The 14,561-nt window shown below is 40.7% G+C and overlaps 1 protein-coding gene across 2 annotated transcripts in view; it reads right to left on the reverse strand.

Moving 5' to 3' along the window:
• Nucleotides 1-954: 954 nt before the first annotated feature.
• The window catches only part of LOC148360700 (zinc finger protein Aiolos-like), a 34,491-nt gene continuing 20,884 nt past the window's right edge, over nucleotides 955-14,561 (reverse strand). For both annotated transcript variants that reach the window (XM_088341595.1, XM_088341594.1), the window contains exons 4-7: nucleotides 10,758-10,925; nucleotides 8,900-9,019; nucleotides 6,210-6,317; nucleotides 955-3,675 (exon numbers count right to left, since the gene is read on the reverse strand). In XM_088341595.1, coding sequence (XP_088197721.1) covers nucleotides 3,065-3,675; nucleotides 6,210-6,317; nucleotides 8,900-9,019; nucleotides 10,758-10,925 — 1,007 coding nt within the window. In that variant the 3' untranslated portion in view covers nucleotides 955-3,064. The remainder of the gene's footprint in view (nucleotides 3,676-6,209; nucleotides 6,318-8,899; nucleotides 9,020-10,757; nucleotides 10,926-14,561) is intronic.

Below are 14,561 nucleotides of genomic sequence, written 5' to 3' on the forward strand. Positions count from 1 at the left end.
CTCTATCTCTTTTTTCTACCTCTTTTTTTCTCTCCATATTTTTCTCTCTCACCGTCTTTCTCTCGTCCTCTTTCTCACACTCTTTCATTCTTTCTATATCTGTCTGTCTTTTACTCTCTATCTCTGTTTCTCTATCTTTATCACTTTTCACTCCCTCTTCCCTGTGAATTTCCCTGCGGGGATGAATAAAGTATCTATCTATCTATCTCTATCTATCTATCCTCTCTTTTTATAGTTATTTCTTGTTCTCTCTTTTTCACTCTTTCTCTTTTTCTCTCTCAAGTTTCAATTTGGTAAAGGTTTGCTGTATATTCAAACAATAAATGCTAAAATAATAAAGTAGCATAAAAAAATTTAAATTAATTAATGTTTCATTCATATTAGTAATGCAGTATATCAATTAAAGCAAACAAAACCCGAAGAATCCAGTTTTTGGGGAGCTGGCTCCTTTAAGTGAGTCGAGCCAAAAAAGCCGATTCTCAAAAAAGAGCCGGATTTCCCACCACTTGTCCCCAGTAGAGGTGATGCAGTGCGCATGCTCACATTGGATCCTCCGGGTAGGGAGAAATGCACGACGCAGTAGCACGATAATTTTAATTGAAGCTCCAACGCAATATTTAGTACAATCAAGACCAATGACCTTTTATTATTTTTTAAGAGTGACGTTCATTTTTTATCACAACATTGAGACACGAGGGGGGTGAAGAACTAAAACCGCTGGATGGACGAATCATGCGACAACAGCGCCCTCAGCAGGTTGTTATTAAAACAAAACAAAAAGCATTACAAGGGATTTCACCATCCCAACGTCAGCCAATCGCTCCCCTTATTAAAGATTACAAACACAACGCACCTATTTACTCACAACTAGACAGTCCGTAGACTAAAAACAAAGACAATATGTGCCAAATAGTTTCCTTTATTTACCAAATAAAAACTACAGGGTTTGCAGAAACCACCATCTTGATGGATGATTGAATGAAAACTTTATATGAAAAACAGAACAAAAACAATGACTCAATAACAAAATAATGTTAACATAACATGTTCGAAAACGGGGTAGTAAGAAGCAGACACTTATTTTCCCCACCCCTTCATATTACCTATTAATTACATTCTATAGATAGCTCCTCTTTTGTTTCTAAATACAACACAATTTCAAGGATACACACATTACTGTCATTTCCTGCACGGTTGTCATGGCGCCCAGCTGGCCCCGCCCTCTTGACACCGGCTGACCTGCATTTTCTGATTATAAGCCGCTACTTTTTTCCCTAACTTTCAACCCTGCGGCTTATTTGGGGATGCGGCCAATATATGTCATTTTTCTAACGGCCGCTAGCGGCGCTCGAGTGTTGCTACCATTAACTGCCCTGTCAAAGCTATATTATTATTATTAAAGCTTCGAAAAATCTCTCGGTGTACCGTCTTTCTTTGTAAATATGTGTAACCCATGTACAATATGTATTTGCAACTGTATATTTTTGTAATGTATTTATTTGTATTTTTTTTTTAGACACTTATTCTGATATGTTTTGCACGTGTGAAGGAAAAATGAGGGGCGGAACAAACGCGGGGTGCCGAGTTTAAGTGGGGACCGCTAAAGGTGAGGGACGGACAAGGAAAGAAGAGGGGGTAAAAAGTTGGTTAAAGAAAAAGGAGTTGCGTGAGTAAATGTGTTCATCTGATATTATATATATATATATATTTTCCCACCCTTACCTTTGGAAACATACACTTTTTTCCTTGGATTACTTCGGACTCTGCGGGTCTGCATCAAACCTTAAGTACCGGTATCATTTTCCATTCATTTTGCCGGCTGTGATTTTGGAACTGTGGACTTTAATGAAGGACATTTAGTTTCAATCGCGGGACTTGAAATTGGGTTTGGGTTAATTTTGTGTTTGTGTTACATTTTTAAATGTGGGTGCATGCGGCTTATATACAGGTGCGGCTTGTGTATGTACAAAATCGGTTTTCCTCTTAAAATGTGGTGGGTGCGGCTTATAATCAGGTGCGCTCTAAAGTCCGGAATTTATGGTACTCCTATGGGTACTTAAACGTGGCTTTTGGAACTGCCCTTTGCCAGATCGTTGTTCACCCTTGTTGAAAACCTGTTCATGCCTGTTTGATACCTGTTTATTCTTGTTGTGCTTGTTGGACATTGTTGCACTTCGGTGTAACATTCTGAGAGATTCCTGCAAGTTCTGTTTAATCCCATTAAATGCCTAGTCGGTAGTTTTGCCTGGATTTGAGCCTGCTTTGTTTTGTTTTTGGTCCGTTTGTGTGTCGGACAACTTTTCTTTCTCAATTAAAGGGACAGATCGTCTACGCAACAGGTGTCAAACAGGCGGCCCGCGGGCCAGATCAGGTCCACTAACTCCACACACAGACACACACATACTTTTCCTGGTTGTTCTCACCTTTGGGATTTTGAATTTACTACATGTTTGGACGATTGTCAAGTCAATGTATTTATTTGTATAGCCCTTAATCACAAGATGTCTCAAAGGACTGCACAGGTTACAATGACACCATCCCCTGATCTAAAACCTGTCAGGAAACGGAACGGGAAGCAGGAAGTCAGAACTCATATGCATAGACGATCTGTCACTTTAATTAGGAAATAAAAGTTGTCAAACACACAAACGGACTAAAAACAAAACAAAACAAAACAGGTTTAAAGGCAATCAAAATTACAAACTAGGCATTACTCATATCAAACAGGAATGAACAGGTCTGGCAACGGGCAGTCCCAAAAGGAGCGTTAAAGTACTCCAAAAGCAATCAGTCCAATGCGTCTCAGCCGGTGTCAAGGGGCGGGGCCAGCTGGGCGCCATGACAACCGTGCAGGACATGACAAAACCATAATGCGAGCAAGAAAAAACTCAGAACCTCAGCAAAGGGAAAATAAGAAACCCTGAGAAGGGTCCTCAGATTGTTCTAAAAAAAAATAGTTGAAATTTTCTTTAATAAACCCATTGCCTCCTACAGTATAAACAAATACAACGCATTATCCTTCATTTCCTTTGTTTTCTATCTGTGTGTCACCCAGGCACGCTAGCTACTTGGTTTCCAGTTGGTGTTCACCGCGTACTATGTGGGATGAGAACTCGTAACGGTCCCGACTGCGATGGCCGCAGACGTTGCACTGTAGCGGGTCACGGAAACCGTGACAGCCCATGTGTATGGTGAACATGACGTAGTCCAGAAAGATGACCTTGCAGTGGCGACAGGAGTAGAAAGCCATGGGCGTCCCCCCAACTTCTCCTTCAGCCGTCGCCATCTGCAAAGTTTCCAGAGGTGACAGGGAAATGGGCTGAGTGTGTGGGAGTCCGTTCTGATGGTTCAGCCCACCCAGCAGGTGGCCCAGGCCATACATAATATGAGATCCCTGGGAGCCATCGGTGCTGACGGCTTCCATGCCAGGAGTTTGCTTCGGGCTGTGAGGAAGACCTGGCACGATCACCTTATGGCTGTTGGTATAGCTGAGAGGACTGACATCATTGCGGCCTAACAGAGTTGGGTACGGCCTTTGGGAGTGAGCTGGATCAGTATTTGAGCCCATTAGTGGCTGATAGCAGTGGACCCCAGGCCCTGGGGTGACTAACTGATGGTCCTGTTGGTGAATCGGGTTCCTGTTCAAGCTGAGGTCCAAACAGACACCGCTGTCACCTACATAAACACCATGAAAACAAAACATGCATACATTTATCATCATTTCATAGTAGGGATGGGTAATAAATCATATAACAAAATTTTACGGACTATAAAGCACACTAGAAAAAACAACTTGGTTAGAAATTTCGGAAGTTCAATTTTGGTTCCAATCAGAAGCCTGCATCGAATAACTTTGTGCTTCCGGACTTTCTCGAGCGTTATAAGGTCGTGCATTTGCATATCATTTTCCAAAGTAGACGCATGGAGAACAGAAGAAAAATGGACGAGTGGTTAGGAATCAAGCCAAAACACCAGCCCCAGAAGAAAGATTCAAAAGAAGCTAAAAAAATTGACGCTACAAAACGTAAACATACATTAAAAACATCGTGGAAAGAGGAGTCCACGTGGCTTGTGGCAGATGACACAACGCAAACATTGCATGAATGAAGATGAGTAAATACAGGTACATACTGATGGCAGATGGAAAACAGTGATGTCATATACATAGAATGAATGTTATAAGTAGATTTATAAAAAACTTAATTTTAAAGTGTTGTTCTGTTATATATTCTGATTATCAATCCTTAATACTTTGCAGCAGTGGGGTTTTTTTTCGCGATTAGTCGTCTTATTGTGTTTCAAGTGGTGAAAAATGGGGCAGGCAACTTTATGGCTGGGCAGGCAAATTTTAAGAGCTGTCTGCCCTGGTGTCCAGTAACTTTTTCTCATGAGTTGCTTTTCACTGCCAGGAACGGTAAAAAATAATCAGTTAGATAACCCTGTTACTTCAAAAATAACACAGTTACGTAACCGCGTAATTTCCAACACTGTCGATGAAGTATTGGTAGGTGCGGCCAAACACCAATGTCTATATAGTCAGGGTCAGGGTTGGGTAGGCTTACTTTAACTGGATTACTTGCAATTACTTTTGGATTACTCCAATACCAAATATGCAAATAAAAGAAAAAATAAACTAAATATGAATAAAATGACTAAATTTCGTGCAGGCTTGGGGAGTAACGGAATACACGGAACGGCAAAAATGATGTTGGCAAGCTGTTTGGATTTATTTTCATTTTGTTTCTGTCGCATTTTATGTTTGTTTTGCCGGAGATCAAAGAGATCAAAGCCAGGAGAGAACGCTTACCACGTGTTGTGAGTCATAATTTTTTTCATATTTAGTTTATTTTGTCTTTTATTAGCATATTTGGTATTGGGGTAATCCAAAAGTAATTGAAAGTAATCCAGTTAAAGTAACCCTAACCAACCCTGGTAATGAGTACTCATGTGCAGCCATAACCGAGATCAGAAAAAGAAATGTGCTTATTTAAAGGTCAAAAGTAATTGAAAGTAATACAGGTAGGGTTACTTTAACTTGATTACTTTCAATGACTTTTGGATTACTCCAATACCAAATTTGCTAATAAAAGACAAAAGAAACTAAATATGAATACAATGACAACATTTTGTGCAGGCTTGGGGAGTAACGGAATGCATGGAACGGCAAAAATGATGTTGGCAAGCTGTTTGGATTTATTTTCATTTTGTTTCTGTCGCATTTTATGTTCGTTTTGCCGGAGATCAAAGAGATCAAAGCCAGGAGAGAACGCTTACCACGTGTTGCGAGACATCATTTTATTCATATTTAGTTTATTTTGTCTTTTATTAGCATATTTTGATATTAGATAGATAGATAGATAGATAGATACTTTGTTCATCCCCGAAGGGAAATTCATTGGAGTAATCCAAAAGTAAAAGTAATGTGAAAGTAATCCAGGTAGGGTTACTTTAACTTGATTACTTTCAATTACTTTTGGATTACTCCAATACCAAATATGCTAATAAAAGACAAAAAAAACTAAATATGAATAAAACTATAACTTACAACATGTGGTAAGCTTTCTCTCCTGGCTTTGATCTCTTTGATCTCCTAACTAACATAGAATGCGAAAGAAACAAAATGAAAATAAATCCAAACAGCTTGCCAACATCATTTTTGCGGTTCCTTGTATTCCGTTACCCTCCAAGCCTGCACAAAATTTATTCATTTTATTCATATTTAGTTTCTTTTGTCTTCTATTAGCATATTTGGTATTGGAGTAATCCAAAAGTCATTAAAAGTAATCCAGTTAAAGTAACCCTACCCAACCCTGACTATAAGCTACTGCTTTTTGCTACACTGTAACTTTAAATACGTGGCACCACTGAGGAAAATGGCGAGCTGCTCTTTACCACAACGCATGTGCTCTAAATACAAAAGATTCATGACATCCTTCGAGAGGAATTAGTCGATGTTTTTTGCCAAAACTTTTCATAAATACATAACATTAGCAGCTGGGTTGGGTAGGGTTACTTTAACTGGATTACTTTCAATTACTTTTGAAAGTAATCCAGTTAAAGTAACCCTACCCAACCCTGCATATAGTGTAGTATAAAGCACCCGTAAAAGCACAAATTCAACAAACAAAACATTTTCTATAGAGCGACATATTAAGGCTATAAGATGTTGAACTTGAAGAATCAACGAAGAAGTTGGAGGAGGTACTTACATGTTAACTTCTGCGGCATGGAGCTCTTGCGTTTGGCTACATTTGTGGCCAGCCTTTCAAGAACCAGGGCACGCTCGCTGCCCATCGGACTTCTTGAGAAGAGTCTGTCTGCCTCAAACAATGAGAGCAAAAAAGCTTAGCGATAGAATAGACAGAGAACCAAAGACGGTGATGAAAGATGATAGAATAGTCCCTGTTCTTCTCTAATTTAGGCTTAAAAAGTCAACCAAACCTCAGCTGCTTGAAGTGAAAGCACAAGATATAAGATCAAATGTTCCTTTGACTTCACTTCCTTTGTACTTTACCGACGCAGGATGAGGATGTACTTCCTCACCGCGAACGCACTAACCGGCGTCAAAGTACGACGTCGGTGACCGCATAGGCGCAGTACTGCGTGGGTGTTTTTGTTTGCTCCCAGAAAGAAAAGGTCTTCTGAAAACTGCTCTAAATACAGTAACTACTTAGTATTCCTGCATGGAGAGGAAGTGGTCTGTTAAGCAGTAGGCTAAACCACCACAGAATGCTTAACCTATACAGCAGGGGTCGGGAACCTATGGCTCGCGAGCCATATATGGCTCTTTCTATGAGTATCTGTGGCTCAGAGACCAATTTGATTGCATGCAAAATTTCTCCATCTTGTTCAAAACCGAAGTTATCTATCCTATTCAGGTACACGTAAAACCAAAGCTAAGTTTAAAGGTAACACTTCGCAGTATATATAGGGCACGTTTTCACTACAATTTACAGTCAAGGTGTCACACAAAAAAAGGGGGAAAAAAACTCGTTTTGGCTGTACAACGCTAAAGAATCCTTTATTTAAAAGTTCACTATATAATCTGTGTTCAGTGTTCAGATACTTTATGATGAATCCACAGAACTGTAAATACGCCAAAACACCGGAAGAGAACTTAGTCATTTGATTGGGTGAGTGGGAGGGATGGGTGGAACTATGCAAAAAGTACAAGCATTCCCTCCCATCTCTCGCCAAAGGTAAGCACATAAGGCTCCCTATTCTCAGAATGTTGTGACGTTTTTACACAATAAATGCTTGCATCTGGTTTTGAAACCAATATGTATGAAAAAAAGGGTCAAAAGGAGTTTATCCGATCTTGAGTCATTGCAAGAAAGAGACAAGTTTAAAGTGGTCTGTTTGTTGAATTTGGGACAGGGGCTCTGGCACTATTCTCTTTTCATAATTTTTATCAAATCATCAAAAATAAATGTGCTGAAGACTAAGCTTTTGTCTGGGGTGCGGGTTTAGCAATTTTGTAAATTTGTCTCATAATATATGGTGTGGCTCTTTCCCAAAATAAAATTAATATTTTTTGCTTTTATGGCTCTTTGAGTCAAAAAGGTTCCCGACCCCTGCTATACAGGGTTGGGTAGGGTTACTTTAACTGGATTACTTTCAATTACTTTTGGATTACTCCAATACCAAATATGCTTATAATAGACAAAAGAAACTAAATATGAATAAAATGACTCAATTTTGTGCAGGCTTGGAATACATGGAAGGGCAAAAATGATGTTGGCAAGCTGTTTGGATTTATTTTCATTTTGTTTCTGTCGCATTTTATGTTCGTTTTGCCGGAGGTCAAAGAGATCAAAGCTGCATGGCTGCATTGGTGTGTGAGTGTGTGTGTGAATGGGTAAGTGTGAAGCACATTGTAAAGCGCTTTGGGAGGTCTTCATTGACTTGAAAAGCGCTATAGAAATGCAGACCATTTACCATTTACCGTCAATAGTCAGCATTGACTGTCTGTCAGTGTCAACTGAGCTCGTGTACTGAAAATGTATTTAGGATAGAATAGAGAACAGAGAATCCCTACTGATGTCCAGTGTTCCCTCTAAGCTGCGCGTGTGCGCAATTGCTCACTGCTCGCACATTCTCTGCGCACAAGAAAATCTAGCCGGCGCACAAAAATGAGGGCTCAAAATTACTCATTAAGAAGTGACTTAAGTCAAAGTTACAGTGCATGAAGGTAAAAATACACGGGTTCCCCTGACGTTGTGTCCTAAATGCGGTATTTTGAAGTCGAGTCAGAGTATAACGAAGTTGAGTAAAGTTAGTAGAGTTTGTCGAGAACCGGCTTCTTCAGCTCGGCTCACTAAAAGGAACCGGCTCTTCAGGTTGTTTTTGCTTCTTTAATCCCAACATGACCAAATATTATGTAAAACTATGCACAAAATGACTTAAAGGAAGGGGGGAATAGAACAAAAAAAAAAAAAAATGAAAAAGTAGTGAAAAGCTGAAAATTTTTTTTTTAGAGGAATTTAAAAAAAAGTAGAAAAAAACATGGAAAAAAGAAGAAAAAGTTTGTGTTGCATTCAAATAATTTCCAATTATATCAAGTCAATCTTGTTGCCAACATTGTTCTTCCACTAAAAAATGTGATTAAGTACAGTTCTGTATCTTACAACCGACTAAATAAGCCCCCAAAAATGTTAATATTATGCGACAAAATATATTAGGAAATAAAAAGAAATGGATATCTTGTGAAAGACGTTTGTAGGCCGTACAAGCTTTGCAATAGTACACGAGTCAATTCATTCAAAAGAGAAAAATCATTTTGCATTGCCAAGCATCAGCAAAATGTAACTTGATGTCAAGTTTTGGACATGTTTAAAAATTAATTATCTTGCCACACTTGGGATTGCCGTTGCTCACTGTTGTTTCAAGCGTTGCTCACCGACTTTTTCAGCAGTTGCTTTGCTGTAATTGTGCGCATGGCACCTCTCTCTGTGGTCCTCCAGTGAGCTACGCTGCTTGTATCTGAGACTGCAAAGGTTGCACTTAAAAAGTTTCTCATCTGTGGGTCAGAAATGTTAAATTCAGAGGATGACATTTTATTTTTTAACAAATATTGCTGATCCCCAAATCTAAAACCGGACATGCAGTATAGAAACCTCATGCGTTGACAAAAGAGCAAACCTCTTTGACCTGCTGCCTTCTGGCAAGCGCTACAGGACACACAAAACAAAAACAAACAGACTCAGAGACAGTTTCTTCCCCAGAGCCATCATCACCCTTAACACACGCCACACAAACAACTGAAACTCTTGCAAACACATTACCTCATACAGATGTCAAATTGTATTCATGCCCATGCTCACTTTGCACAATGTTGACTATTTTTGCACATATTGCACTAATACACAGGCGTCAAACAGGCGGCCTGCGGGCCTGATCAGGCCCGCTAAGGGATTGAATCCGGCCCGCGAGACAACACTCAGAGAAGCGCAAGAGAAAAACAAGCAGCAGGTTGAAATATGTCAACTTGATGGTGCCAAAGCCAGGTGCCTCTCACAAAGACACTATACTTGTATTTATTCCTCTCTCTCTCTCTCTCTCTTTCTCTCTCTCTCTCTCCCTCTCCCTTTCTTTTTCCCCCCTCTCTCTCTCCCTCTCCCTTTCTTTTTCCCCTCTCACCTGACTTTTTATCTTTTGTTTCTCATGCTCTCTCCCTCTCCCTTTTTTTTTATCTGTCCCTCCCTCTCTCCTTTTCCTTCCCTCTTTCTCTTATTTCTTTATCTCTCTTTTTCTTTCTCTTTAATCTACTAGTCTGGCCCCCGACAGAATGTTTGTTCTATCGTGTGGCCCCCGAGTTTAAACGAGTTTGACACCCCTGCACTTATACAATCCCAAAACTGTATGTAACATCCTTCATGCCCAAAATTCTTGGGTAAATATTGTGGAACTTATAACCTTATCTTCTTTGTTCCTTTTTCTTCTTTGTTTTCTTTTATCCTTACTGTTAAATGTGAAACTGGAGTGTCACGTCCAATTTCGTTGTCACAATATGTTCAACCCATTTTGTAACAATGACAATAAAGGTCATTGTTGAGGTGGCGCTCAATAATACACACTGTCCCTTTAAGGCACAGGTGTCAAACACGCGGCCCGCGGGCCAGATCAGGCCCGCTAAGGGACACTCAGAGAAGCGCAAGAGAAAAACAAGCTGCAGGTTGAAATACGTCAACTTGATGTTGCCAAAGCAAGGTGCCTCGAACAAAGACACTGTACTTGTATTTCTTTTTCTCCCTCTCTCTCTCTCCCTCCCTCTTTTCCACCCCTTTTCTCCCACTCTCTGTCTCTGTCTCTTTCACTCTCTGTGTCTCTTTTTCTCTTCCTTTGTTGCTCTTTGTCTCTTTCTTTCTCTCTGTGTCTTTTTAGCATCTTTTGCTCTAACTTCCCTTTTTCCTTTTCTCTTTCTCTCTTCCTACCCTTCGCGCTTTCTTTTCTCTTTTCTCTCCTTCTGTCTTTCTATTTCTCTTTGGATTTCTTTCTTCCTCTCCCTTTCTTTCCCCCTCTCTCACGACTTCTCTTTTTATCTCTTTTGTTTCTCACGCTCTCTCCCTCTTTCTCTTACTTCGTCCCACCCTCTCTCTTCTTTTCCCTTCCTCTTTCTCTCATTTCTTTATCTTTCTTTTTCTTTCTCTTTAATCTACTAGTCCGGCCCCCGACAGAATGTTTGTTCTATCGTGTGGCCCCCGAGTTAAAATGACTTTGACACCCCTTAAGGCAAGACGTAGGTGTCAGATGAGTACCAGAATGTGTGCGCAGATGCCCGCTTAAGGCATCTCGGCGGCGGCAAGCGTAGCTGCACATGGGACATTTGAAAGGTTTCTCTTCAGAATGAAGCTTGATGTGACGCAGCAGATTTCCTTTTTGGGTAAAAGTAGTTCCACATTGAGGACAGTGGAAGGGCCTCTCGCCTGGGAAAGAAAAACACATTTTCCCATCAAATCCTTTGATGAAAAGATATGGAAATTAGAAAAGTATACAGTGGAACCTCGGTTTTTGAACGCCTCTCAGTTCGAACAAATCGGTGTCCGACCCAAAATTTCGAGAAATTCTTGCTTCGCTGTTCGGTCAAAAAATCGGAGATCGAACGCCGGTAATGCGTGAGTGCGTACGCTAGGGGGCGATGCTGAGCGGCGTACGGGTGTTTTAGGCCCTTACTATGCCTCTGAAGAAAGTCAGTGCAAGTTGCTACAGGTGAAAAAAGAAAAGTAGTGCGTACAACTATTGCATTTAAGAAAGAAATAATAGCACCACCGTCCATCTGCGCCTTCTGCTGACCACCACAAAGATAAGAAATCCTATTCATAAGATTACGATAACGCGAACGTACGATTAGCCTGGGTTAGCTTTAAGTTTACGTTAAACATTCAGGGTGTTAGAACGGAGCCCAACATCGAGGGTGTTGGAACGGAGCCCCCTTTCCAATGAACCGCTCACCACTTGTTGTGGAGACCCGGGTGCTAAATGACTTGTAAACGACCTGATTTTTTCATTTTCACACGTTCATGTTAGCGTAATCTTTCGTACGGAAGATTACGATAACGCGAACGTACGAATAGCCTGGGTTAGCTTTAAGTTTACGTTAAACATTCAAGGTAAACATTCAGGGTGTTGGAACGGATTAAAACGATTTACATTATTTTGAATGGGAAAAATGATTTCGGTGATCGAACAAATCGGTTTTCGAACAGGGTTCTGGAACGGATTATGGTTGAGAACCGAGGTTCCACTGAATTTCAGTTTTTTGTTCAGGTCAAATGAAGGTTTGATAGCCAGATGTCAACTTTGTGCGCCTTCCTATAATGTAGTACAGTGGAACCTCAGTTTTCGAACGACTCACAGTTCGAACCAATCGGAGTCCGAACAAAAAATTCGAGAAATTCTTGCTTCGTAGTTCGATCAAAAATCGGAATTCGAACGCCGGTACGACGCGTGAGTGTGTACGCGAGGGTGCGATGCTGAGCGGCGTAAGGGTGATAAAAATACGTGAAATCGCAAAACTTCCGCAATACAGCTATTCCTAACTGTAGTGCAGTGGTACCGTGTAGGGGTGGATGTTTCACATCACATTTTTTTTACTCCTTTTAATTTTCTCAGGTGCAATTGCACCTCCACTACACTAGGGGACATCCTAGATGAAACAAATGTGTAGCAAATGGGCCGAGTTACAGAATGTCGTCGAACTCCACCACCCCGATGAAGCTGCAGCCACCAGAGTCATCAATGACCTTTCTTCACTGTCATGAACCACTTCCAAAAAGTGCTAAAAAGAAGGCAGAATCAAGTGTCATTGGATAGATATTTTAAGAGAAAAGAACATCCTGTAGCCGAGTCATCCATAGCAAAGAGATTTGAACGTGTGAGCACCCCTCAGACAGAAGAGCTCCCCGAAGTTTTTATGGAAGGGGACTCTCCTTCCAAACAATCATTTTCCTTCCTCCTCCATCCATCTCCACCGTCCACCTGCGCCTTCTGCTGACCACCACAAAGGTAAAAAATCCTATTCACAATTGTTTTCTTTATCCTTTTTTTTTTATTTTTACACGTTCATGTTATCGTAATCTTTCGTACGGAAGATTACGATAACGCGAACGTACGATTAGCCTGGGTTAGCATTATGTTTATGTTATTTGTGTCTTAAAAGTAAACAAAGGTAAACATTCAGGGTGTTGGAACGGATTAAAACGGTTTACATTATTTGTGATGGGAAAAATGATTTCGGTGTTCGAACAAATCACTTTTCGAAACAGGGGTTCTGGAATGGATTTTGGTCGAGAACTGAGGTTCCACTGTCGTTCCAAAAATGCTATTAATAACTTAGCATCTTTATTAAGGGAAGAGAGCGCCATCCATAGTCATTGTCGAAAACATATTTTCTCACAAGACCTTACAATAGATTGACAACATACAACTACAACAGTTCTTTCAGGTTATAAGTCTGGAATTAATTACATTCTCTACTATAAAGGTTCTGTTGGTTGTAGGGAGAATTGCTTTAAATTATAACTATTTGGGTTTAAAATTACATTTACTGGTGATCGGATCACTCATTAGGTGGGGCTGAAGAGCCATCACCAGAATTCGATCAAAATAGCCTCTTTTGTCATGATTACTGATGTGAAGCACCTGTGCCAGCTCGTTTGGCGCCAACTGCCTCGGACTCTGATTGGCTCCCTCTCCCTATTTAAACCCATGTCTTTCTATCTCCTGTTGTCAGTCTGTCTGCGAACCTCAGTTTACTCTAGGCAAGCTTTTCGACCCTGACTCACTGCTGTCTTTGCTCCTGTCTGTTTCCCGGCTTCGACCCGTTTTTTTTTTATCTTGACCACGTTTTTTGCTCTCCTGTCCCGGCTACTGACCCGTTTTTTCCGTTCCCGACATCGCTATCGCTCGCCACGGAAGTGCCACTTCTGCGTTCAGAGCGACCTGCTTCCCGCGACCAGTGATCCCCGGATTGTGTGTGCAATCCTTTCCTTTTTTCCCAATAAAACTGAGAGAAACATAACGCAAGTGGGTCCTGTCTCCGTTCTGGTCCTGACATCTTTGTCTCTCGTATTTATTTAGGAAGAAATTCTCAAATCATATTGTATTTTAGCTTGTAAATTATCGATGTTGGAGTTCATTTAATCTTATTAAACAATCCGAAAGAAAATATAGACACCCAAAATATATAATGTAACTTGGTTTGATTCTACAAACAAATATTTACAAGGCAAGAAAATCAAGTAAAAAAAAAAAATAATAACATTGACAAGAGACCTCTATAGCTGTTGAAAGTACTGATCAATAAGTGTAGTCCTCTACATGGTGATAAGAGTAAGTTTAGCAGACACTCAATGAGAAAAAAAATCATTAAAATTAATGCTACGTTAATAATGGCAGCTAACTTTCATGTCAAGAACAGGAACAGGAAGAGAACCCAAATGCGTGACGTTTCTAACACATGCCTTTTATTTTACAGGATATGGGGAGTCATGCACGTTAGGCAGCAGTCTGGCGTGGAATGACAGGAAGCTAGAGACCGACGAGATCGATACACCAATTGCCCGAGCAGATAGCGGACAGATGGGGTCGATACCGGACAGTACGGGACCGACAGGATTGATATTGAAACAGCATATCAAAATTAAACAGGACAAACTAGATGGGAGCGAAAACTGGAGAGAATAATAAACAGGACAAAAATAGATGGGAACAATACCCACGTCTTGCGGAGTAGAGGTTTGTTGATGGACTGACCAAGGGAGAGTGAGCTTGAATAAAAGGGAAGCCAATCTGTCACCGAGCCGCAGCTGGCACCACAAGGGGCGGGGCCAATTGGGCGCCATGGCAACCATGACATTTCTTCTTTTTTTTTTCCACTAGCTTTTAGCATATTTGCCTGTAGCGCGAAAGGTCCCTGGTTTGAGACATGGTGGAAACAAATGTTGACCTGAAGAGGGATGGACGACGCCACCAGGCTGTACTTGCCCAAGACACATCACAGGAAATGGTGCCTATACAACCCTAGTGGTTAAGGGATCCAACCAACCAACCAACCAACCCAC

Source organism: Urocampus carinirostris, chromosome 8, assembly GCF_059441175.1.
Source record: "Urocampus carinirostris isolate Australia breed hairy pipefish chromosome 8, RoL_Ucar_1.0, whole genome shotgun sequence".
NCBI lineage: Eukaryota > Metazoa > Chordata > Actinopteri > Syngnathiformes > Syngnathidae > Urocampus > Urocampus carinirostris.